Source organism: Grus americana, chromosome 1 (assembly GCF_028858705.1).
Source record: "Grus americana isolate bGruAme1 chromosome 1, bGruAme1.mat, whole genome shotgun sequence".
Classification (NCBI taxonomy): Eukaryota; Metazoa; Chordata; class Aves; order Gruiformes; family Gruidae; genus Grus; species Grus americana.
This window is the reverse complement of record NC_072852.1, coordinates 58,133,059-58,142,597: the sequence shown is the minus strand read 5'-3', so window position 1 is coordinate 58,142,597 and position 9,539 is coordinate 58,133,059. Positions and strand designations below refer to the sequence as shown.

General features: G+C 38.8%; 1 protein-coding gene across 1 annotated transcript in view; it reads right to left on the bottom strand.

Annotated features, from left to right (window-relative positions):
* Positions 1-1,851: 1,851 nt before the first annotated feature.
* The window catches only part of DMC1 (DNA meiotic recombinase 1), a 33,587-nt gene continuing 25,899 nt past the window's right edge, over positions 1,852-9,539 (bottom strand). The window contains exons 11-20 of the mRNA XM_054811162.1: positions 9,398-9,480; positions 8,750-8,802; positions 7,809-7,850; positions 6,526-6,598; positions 5,804-5,895; positions 4,900-4,973; positions 4,686-4,800; positions 3,773-3,833; positions 3,107-3,223; positions 1,852-2,417 (exon numbers count right to left, since the gene is read on the bottom strand). Of these exons, the coding sequence (XP_054667137.1) occupies positions 2,348-2,417; positions 3,107-3,223; positions 3,773-3,833; positions 4,686-4,800; positions 4,900-4,973; positions 5,804-5,895; positions 6,526-6,598; positions 7,809-7,850; positions 8,750-8,802; positions 9,398-9,480 (780 nt within the window). The 3' untranslated portion in view covers positions 1,852-2,347. The remainder of the gene's footprint in view (positions 2,418-3,106; positions 3,224-3,772; positions 3,834-4,685; positions 4,801-4,899; positions 4,974-5,803; positions 5,896-6,525; positions 6,599-7,808; positions 7,851-8,749; positions 8,803-9,397; positions 9,481-9,539) is intronic.

Below are 9,539 nucleotides of genomic sequence, written 5' to 3'. Positions count from 1 at the left end.
GCTGGCGTAGGCCAGGAAGAGCCCGTGCGGTTTGCGTAAAATTCTTCCGCGGACTGTGCAGGCAGGGTCGGAGGATTACGTTAATTTTGCAGCGTAGTCGGGTTTAGAGAATACGGCCTTTCGCCCATGCGCCCGCTGGCCCCGTGGAGGGTGGCAGCGGGGTTGAGGAGACAATAACGGGAGCCCGGGGTGGCGGTGGTGGCCCGGCACGGCGGGGCGGGGAGCAGCCCCTCGGGCCTCCGCGGCGGGTCCGGCGAGGCCGCGTGGGTCCGGCGGGTTTGGGTTTTTCCTGCGCTTTTTTTTTTTTTTCTGGCAGATGATGTTGGCGTGGCGCCGTAGCAGGAGCGACAGCAGCCATGATGTTTGCGTTCGCCTGAGTACCATGAGGCCGGGAAAAAATGGCATAACGGATCCCAGCGTGGGTCGTGCTGGCAGGCCCTGGTCACACACACCCCTCTGCAGCTGCAGGAGGTTCTTGGCAACCTCTCCAGAAAGTAAATGAACTTTGCTCACTGTGGCATTACTGCAAGTGGTCAAAGAAATGATTTGAAGTACTCGATGCCGGGCACAGCATGTTCATGGCCCGATTCCCAAATCAACCAGAGACTTCTAGCTAAGACATAAAATAAGCCATGAGGCAACTACGTGGCATAGGCCATAAATTCTTTAGTGCTGAGTGCATATTTGTAGCACCTACCGACAAGTGGCTGGTTGGTGCGTCCTAGCACGAGAAGCCCTGTCTGGTGGGTGATCAGTGTACATCAGCCAAACCCAGCCTCAGTCAAGTAATGCCATGAGCCCTCACTGACACTGATGCTTGGTCTGGGAAAGACTGGCACATGCGAAGAGCTAGATGTTGTGTTAAATAACGACGGCTGATCTAGTCAGGGCTCTTTCAGATCAGCCAATCCCCCTGCCTTTGTCTCTAGACTTCTCTCCACTGTGAAAAATAGGAAAAGTATCAAATGTAAGAGATGTTAAGAAACCACTCAAGCAAGTGGTTTTCTCTCTAGCTCTGTCACAAGGTAAAACCTGGCTTACAGCATCAGGCTTTTCTTGGGTGAATTTCTGGTCACTGCTGCCTTTTTACTTTATGTTCTCCTACATGTGTTAGTTAATCAAAATGAAAAAATTCTTGTATCAGCGAGGAGAAGCTTTCTAACCAGACACCAAAGTCAGACCCATTCTAATCAGCATTTTTATACAAGAGGACAAAGTAAGGCCTTCCCTTAAAATGTCTAATACATAAATCTTTATTTTAAAACAAGCAATTCTGTTAGCATTGGAGGTAATGCAGATTGAACTGGTATTTTGTCCTCTGATCCCCCATTTCTTTTTTTATTCCCAGCTTCTTATCTTGCCCCCCATCATATACACCTCTGGCTAGTTTGGAGGTCTGCCTGTGCTGGCTGGCCTGCAGGCACGCTCCCTCAGCGAGCTAAGTCGTAAGTGCCTTTCCCTCTGTGTTAAGTACCTGGGTCAGCCTCTTTCCCCTGTCTAGCCACTGGGTTTTTTTCTTCTGCTTTTTAATAATAACATAGTAATCTTTAATATTCTTACATATATTAGGAGACTGACAAGGCAATTACATAAAGTTTGTTTCTTTAGAGAACTAGGTTTTAAAATGTTGGGTTGCATCTGGTTTATTTCTGTCATGAAAGATCAGTGAGATTATTGAGAGCAGGGTTTGATTCAAAGCACCCAAATATAAGCAGAGAGCTGTTCTAATTCATAATCTTTATTTTTAACTTTAGTAAGAACAGTTTTAAAACATTATCTCCAAAAAGTAGAAAATGCTAAATAAAAATATAAAAATTATCTAGTTGAAATAAAAATGCTTAAAAACATATTTTCAAAGCAACTTACTCCTCTATGGTACATGAGAGTCCATCAAGTTCTTAGGCTGTTCCTCCTGCCACTGCCTTTTCTATCCATTTATGTCAAATTTATAAATGAGTTTATTCCAATTCCGTTCCATTTCACACTATTGAATTCTACCACATAGACACCCTCTTTGAAAAAAAACTAAAAAAGAGTATATTAATCTCATGTGAAAGGACAGCTTTGATTTTCACAAAATATAGGAAAAGGATTCTTTGAACAATTCACAAGCTTTTTTCTTAAATCTTTGTGGAAAGTTCAATCGAAAAATTAAGACCCTAAATGAACCAAATTCTATTAAGATCAATAAAACTGAATTGTACAGAGTTCATCCCAATGTTCTCCCAAAATATCCCAAATGGTTCCCAAAAGATAAAAATTCAGCCAGGCAGTCGGTGACCTTGCAAAAATCTTCACCCCAACTGCCCAGGTGGTTTTCAGCTGTATATTTACATTGCTTTTCTGCCTATTCTTTGGCATCCCCAATCCCTCCAGAAGTTATTGCAAATGTGGCTTCATTTTCAGGCATCTCGGGGCTGGGGAGAAAAAACAAACCCAAGAAACTTGTGGGTTTCCCCATGTTAAATGCAGCTGTGAAACAGTCCCCAAAATGTTACAAGTGTAAACAACCTGGAATACCTTCATGCCTATGTGCAAACTTTAGAATGTGATCAATATTATCAAGATCAGAAAATGTGAAATCCACCTCTTGGAAAATAACAAACATGAGGGAGAGAAATGGAAAAGGTGCAGGAAAGGGAAAGATTCTGTCTGCAAACTCTCATTTCAATTTCTTAGTTCATGACCAGCGCTCTCCCCATGCAGTTCCACTAGTGTGAATTTTAATGACTTGTGTATGCCACAGCTTACCAGGTAAACTGAAACTAATTGTGTCAGCAAAACTTAAATTACTAACAGCTCTGGAATTTTCCTGCCAAGGGACCACCAGTATTTCCAAACTATTTGATGGTCATCTTTAAGAGGTGAGCATCTAGGGAGATTTATGATGAAAGATTATGTCATGTAATGTATGCGATATGCAAGACAACTTTAAGTCTGTTAATTAGTTTGTCCTTTCAGATATTCTTTCAACTTACATCCAGAAACATGGTTAGTTTGAAACCATGAATCAGCTGTCAAGCTGTTATATTTCAGTACCATAAACTTTGTCACCTTACGGTTGCCCATGACACAGCTTCCTTTCTGCGAAGGAAAGGTGATTTACCTGTCGTATATCTTTGCAATACGCAGCTCCCCTCTCCCTTTCCTCAAACTAATCCTGGTAGTCGAAGCATGAGCAAGGATGTGGCCCCCAATGGGCTTTTTTGGGTCTGCCTGAAAGCTAAATTAGCAAGAAAGTTGTGATGATTCATCACTGTGCAAATTCCATAGGTTAATACCATGATTAATTGTCAGATGAGGCATATTGAACTCAGTAATGAATAATAAACAGGTAAATATATGAAAAAAGGACTTTAACACACTTGCCTCAAGATAGGATGTTCAAATGTTCAATGCTGGCATAATTTTCCTCTCGTTAAATTCAAGAGGCTCAAGAAATACACACCTTAAACTTCATATATAAGCTGCTCCAAAACAAAATGGGGTGCTTTTTCAATACTACTTATGGCTTGTTCTCTTCATTCAAGTCACATTGAAAGAAGCCATCATGCCAGGCAGCAGGTAAACATAAAAAACCTCATTATGAAAACAGAGAGAAACCTATAGGTGTCACCCATGAATGATTCATCATGCCAGAGGGACCAATGACCAGTCTGAACCTTCATTTTGGTGCCTCTTGCTCCATACAATCTCAGTTCTCATTTCTGTTAAATATGTAATATAAAAGAGAATAATTTTATTTTTTTAAAAAAGAGAAAAAGTATCTTACGTCATAGTTGCTCCTGGATCAGCAGTCATCTGGTTGGTCACAAACACAGCCACATTATATTCTGCAACAGAAAACAAGGCAAAGAAGGTGGACAATATCCAATTAGAATTCCAAAATATTCTCCCCTTCATGCTAAAAGCAAGGCTGCTGCTGAAGCACTTCAAATTTCAAATGAAAGAGAAGCAAATATTCTTTATGTCTCATGGCTGGAGTTAATCAGGAGACAGCCTAAATTTGTTCCTGCATGACTTCAGCTGAAATATTTATGCCAAAAATGAGCACTTTTCAGAATTCCACTGAACAAGTCTTTCTCAGTTCCCATCTTCTCTGTTGGCTCCCTGCCCTCAGCCCCCTCCCCCCCACCCTTTGTCTGTTTGCCTTTTTTAAATTTATTTACTGCATGAAAAAAAACATTTACTCATTCCTCATCAACATTTCCGAGACATTCCAGTGAGGAGGAACCCTATTCATCCTGTCATCATCCCTCAAAGCATTGCAAAGTACTGGGAACATGGCAATGGGCATGGCTTTTTTATCTATCTGCGCCTTCATCCTTTTTTCTGTTCTTCGTGTTTCTTGTGTATTTAGACTGTCAATGTTTGGGTAAGACAATTTCTGTTACTGGATATTTGTCCAGTTCTACAACCTATTCTCTCATTTAGGACTTTTCTTAACGGTATTTCTAGGAAAAGTCTAAATGTTGAATAGTTCCAAAGACTCCTTAATCTATCATCCTGAAATAATATATCAATTTGATCTTTTTGGTATTTGATAGAGGTGTAAAGTGAGGAAATATTCCTGGGCCAGTGCCTGATTGATAATACACTCAGACTACTAGGTGGTAATGCTACCAACAGCTACTGTTTCAGTAACTCCAGTCCATGTTTTCCAAATTTTGCAATGTTTCCCTTACCTTCTGATATTTTTTGGAGCCTTGACAGCATCTGAGCCAGTTTCTGTTGTCGTTCAGCCAACTCTCCACGACCACTGAAATCCACACGGAAAAGTGCCATTATGGAGTCAATGATCTGCATTGTAATTATGCTAGATAAGTAAATATAGTGAAAGAAAATAGGCAAACGTATTCTGAAAGCAGTAAGCATACAAAAAAATAATTAGTCTTGTACCAGTAGCTTGAAAATGCCAGCTTCCTCATGGAACTTGGCTGCTACGTAGTCAAGCAATTCCATCTGATGTTCACCTGGTGAGAAGTACAGGTGCCAAAGGAAATTAGGACCAGGAAGAGCTCTGAAGCAACAAAAGCCTGAATTTTAAAATTCTGCTTTAAATGTCTGCACTGTTTATATTTTCACTGCCAGCAGTTTTAAATCCAGTGCCCAGTAACAAGCTACAATAACCAGCAGTGCCTGTGCTTCTGTGGGTTCCAGTTTCCACTTGCCCAGCTAACAAAACTTTGTGAAAAGCTTTACAACAAAACTATGCATGAAGACAACTTTTTTGTTAAGAACTGAAAAGCAATATAAACATTTGAATTTAACGTTGAATTAAATGACACATGGAAATTGTATTAATTACATTATTCATGTTCACATTGTACTCTCAAAGTGCAATTTAAAACTTTCTTCAAGTTTTAATGCACTGTCTCGTGACAGTGTGTGTTGGAGCTGTCCCTATAAAGTTCCATTCCGAAGACCATAGAGAATATCTCAACAGTATTTATAGAATTAACTTACATGCAAGCAATCGCAGTTACATTAATTGCTGCTTCTCTTACTAAGATGCTATGCCGACACCCATCATATACATGGCAGAGTTCACTTAATGTTGTGGCAAACTGCAAAGCTTTATTGCTTATGTAGTGCAGCTGAGCTGGGATACTTATGCTGAGCAAGTCTGCTCAGCGTACAAGAGAAACAGAAAATGGAAGCAAGCTTACGACTTCCTTTGTTAGCAGTACAACATTCTTTATGATCCTCAGTGGGCAATCCCAGTTAATAAACCAAAAACTATTAAAACAGAACCCTTAGAGAAAAAACATAGATATCATGCCAGTTGCCATAATGGTCTTACTAGTATATGCACGTGCGTACAGCACGTTGTCAAGTACTGCATCATGGTCAACATTGAAGCGATCAGCAATGTCACGAAGACGGTCTGGTCGGCTGACATTAGTCAAAGTTAAGGATTTCTCTGTACAAACCATGCTCTGAAAATAATAAAACTCCATTCCAAAATAGAACTATGGAAAAACAAGGAAGAATATTTATTTTGGTCCTAGAGAAGACTGCATTTTTCTCTTCACACTGTCCCACATACCCTAAAGATAGCTTGGGGCTCATGGTGCTAAATGTTTTGTGTTTAGGGTTTGAGGCGGGGGGTGACACATGGATATCTGTTCTCTAGGAATTTAGCTGTGAGCAAAACCTATTTATACACAGTCTACCACAGATATGAAGTGTTAAAAATAGTGTTTAGATTAATTTCTCTTAAAGGAAATAGAAAAGGTTCTATCACCTGTATCATTATTAAAAAGGCATATTAGATCTCAAAAAAACCCCAGTTAAAATAAATTCTGTATCCTAACTCTAATTTTTCCAGGTTGGATTACATCAAATGACAGAGAAAGAAGTCACTGCCTTGTGGGTCACTATGCAGTGTGCTCTCCAGGCTTTCTGTGTCAGTCATCATGTTTTACAGGTATGAAGCTATCTGGAGCCTCCTACTTGCTTATAACAAAATGAACTGTCTTTCCAGTTCATCATACCTGTAGCTTTTAGCAGTCCAAAAGATACAAAGTGTTTTCAGTATCGATGAAGATAATCTTTCCACCTGTGTAGCCATTTGGTCCTGGCAGCTGAGCTGTCACTACAGTGAATCATAGAGGATCAAAATAAAAAGCAGGACAAATATTTTCTTACTCCCTCTATTATTATTTTTTTAATAAAATATGACTATTTATCCATATCACAAAGAACCACCAGTTTTAATCAATGTGGAAATCAGGAGTATCTGAAGTCTTGCTGCCATCTTGAGAAGAAACTCAAGCCACTTGTCTCGATTGGAGATCAGATGAGATTTAATTAATGGTGTCAAAATTGTGTTTTACTCAGTACCATCACTAAATCTGTTTATTTTATATTGAAAATAGGTAAGGATATTATTAATAAGTTCTTACACACAAAGCATCCTCTTAATCCTCTGCCCAAATTAATGGTATTGATTTAGTAGAGGTTTTTTTTCCCCACTGTAAATCATATGATCAAAAATTCTTTGGATACGAATTTTCCTGATACATGAATAGTTACTGATTGTGGGTTTAGTCTCTTTGGAGCGAATAAGCTAAAATACTCAACTCATTCAGTTGCAATCATTCATGCAAAAGGGTATGACTGCTGACCATCAGACTGTACTAAACAGAAGAGGCTTTATTTTTCCAGAAGGTGCCATAATTTCCTTTATAACGTTGGGTTCATTTAAGGGAATGTTTGCCTACCCAGTGTCTGGTAACTATTTTTCATCAGCATTAATAGTTAAATTATTTATTATTTACTACTATTTACACTTTGAGATATATTGCTGGGAAACCAGAGTCCTGCAGTATTTGGCGCTGCCCAAATATGGTGGCTGCCAGAGTCTTTGTTTATCCAGTTACTGTCAGCCAGTAGTATCCTTTCAGTGCCCTTTCAGAATGTCATATTCAGCAAAACCTCTTGAAACCAGGAAATTAAAAAAAGAATCTTGCCTTTGCCCTTTTCTGAGCAATGCCTCTGTCCACCTGTAAGTCATATTTGTGCTCTGCTTTTCCAGGTGGTGTGTTTCACTGGTTTCTCTAAGACAGTCTATTATCTTCTCGCTCCTTACGGCAACACTTACATTGATGTGCGCAGTATTAAAAAGTAATCATTTATAAGAGTTATCTACTCAAAGACAATTAATGGACGTAAGAGTCACCAAGGTCTGTATCACTGTATTTCTAGAGATAAAAGATTCTGACTTGTCTCTTATGTGTTTAATTCTGATATAGTTATAAAGAACGGAGAAGAAACAGCTGTCTGTTTTAAGGTAGTACACCTACCACAAAGGGTGTGAGATAGCTGGGTTTTGCCTGTCCGAAACTCTGTTAAATAAAGAAAAAGGAAAAAAAAAAGTCAAGGTTTCTTTTTCTGAGTTTCCCAAATTCGGGAGTTACTCCAGTTAGAAACACACTTACTTAGAAAATTCACCTCTATCTCTACCTTTTGAAATCATTTAACCCCAATTTATAAATCATATTTTGTGCAGTAGAAATGTGTTACATGAAAAGCAAAATCTGAAATGCCTTAATTTGATCATGCTTGACTGCTAAGGTCATTTATTCTTTTCTGTGTAGAAGTTAAAACCACATGGCACCTGTGGAAAAGTGTTGAGGGATGGGGGGAAAAGAAATGGTTGATGCCACTGACCTGGCCCAGTTTCATTTTCAGTAAAATGATCAAGGAGAAGCTTATGAGTTTATTAATCTCATTATATCAAGTTGTGTCAGTCTGCAGGTTATCTTTTCTAGAGTACTGTGTTTTATGAACTCTTATTGTTGTTGAAGTGTTAACCACTAATTGATCAAATTTACTATAATAGTAGCTTAACTGTGATTTCAAAATCTTGTATGAAATGCAATGTATCCTAAGTGTGCATAAATAAAGTATCTTTTGTGGCAGCTTTGTTACTGGAAAGGAATACAGATCACATCAGAGAAATCTTTCCTATATGACATGTTAGTAACAGTATTAATAATGTTGTACTGAATCAGCATGCCCCAAGTGTAATGATTACTCAGCTCAAACTTAGTCCGTAAGCAAATGAAGAAGAAAAATGGGAAAACACTAAAAGAAGTAAATTCTTTCTTCTTACCCTCATGCAGGTACTTGTCTTTAAGACTACAGTGTGGTAAGTTTGATAGAAGTAATCCAGCTTGATTTAAAATCTAAACTAAGTTGCAATTCTTTGTTCAGTAATACTCATTTAACATGGCTTTCTCACCTCCAAAGGCCTCGGTGATTGCCATGCTTTCAATCCCACCACCCAGAAGTTTACTGGAGAAAGGGAGAGGATTATGATACAGTTAAACCCACAAAATCACAAGAGGAAAGTAAAAAAGAAATTTTTGCTACTTTAAGAAAAATTATTTCTGCCCTAAAGCCCCTGCACTTGATGCAGGGCACTAAATGATCACTGATTCATAAAGAATTAACTGTGCCTCAACCTTCCTTTTTGTGTGCAAGAGAAAGGTCTATAGAAATTTATTACTGGAAAGAAAGAAAACAGAAAATACCTTTGAAAAGATAACATTCCATAAAAATATCTCAAGGGAGGTCTTGCAGACTTATAATTTTGACCTGAGACTTGCAGGTTGTTTTGACTAGCTGAAAAAATGATGATATGTTCAGGATTTCTGGATGCAAACTCTGTTTATTTAGGACTGTACAAAGTCTAGTTTCCCCTCAGGAAAGGAGTTCGTTTTGTTGCTTACTGATGTAGGCATCTTTGAGCCAGCACTAGCTCCGAGTGCAAGGTAACCTACGTGTCCTAGCTGAATATTTGTTCCTTTATATTTTTGTGTCTCATTAAAGACAATGAATATGATTATTGGAACAATTTGGACTAAGGAAGGATTTAAGTAAAGCTTACTCAAATTCCTGGCTGCCAGTAGTAATATGAAATACCATCTTCCGTTTTTCACTGTACTCAAAGGCGGTCAGGAAGCCTGGTTCCTAAGGAAGACCAAAGAGAACATGAGAGGTTTATTTTAGCTTTAACCTGAAGGTAAAGT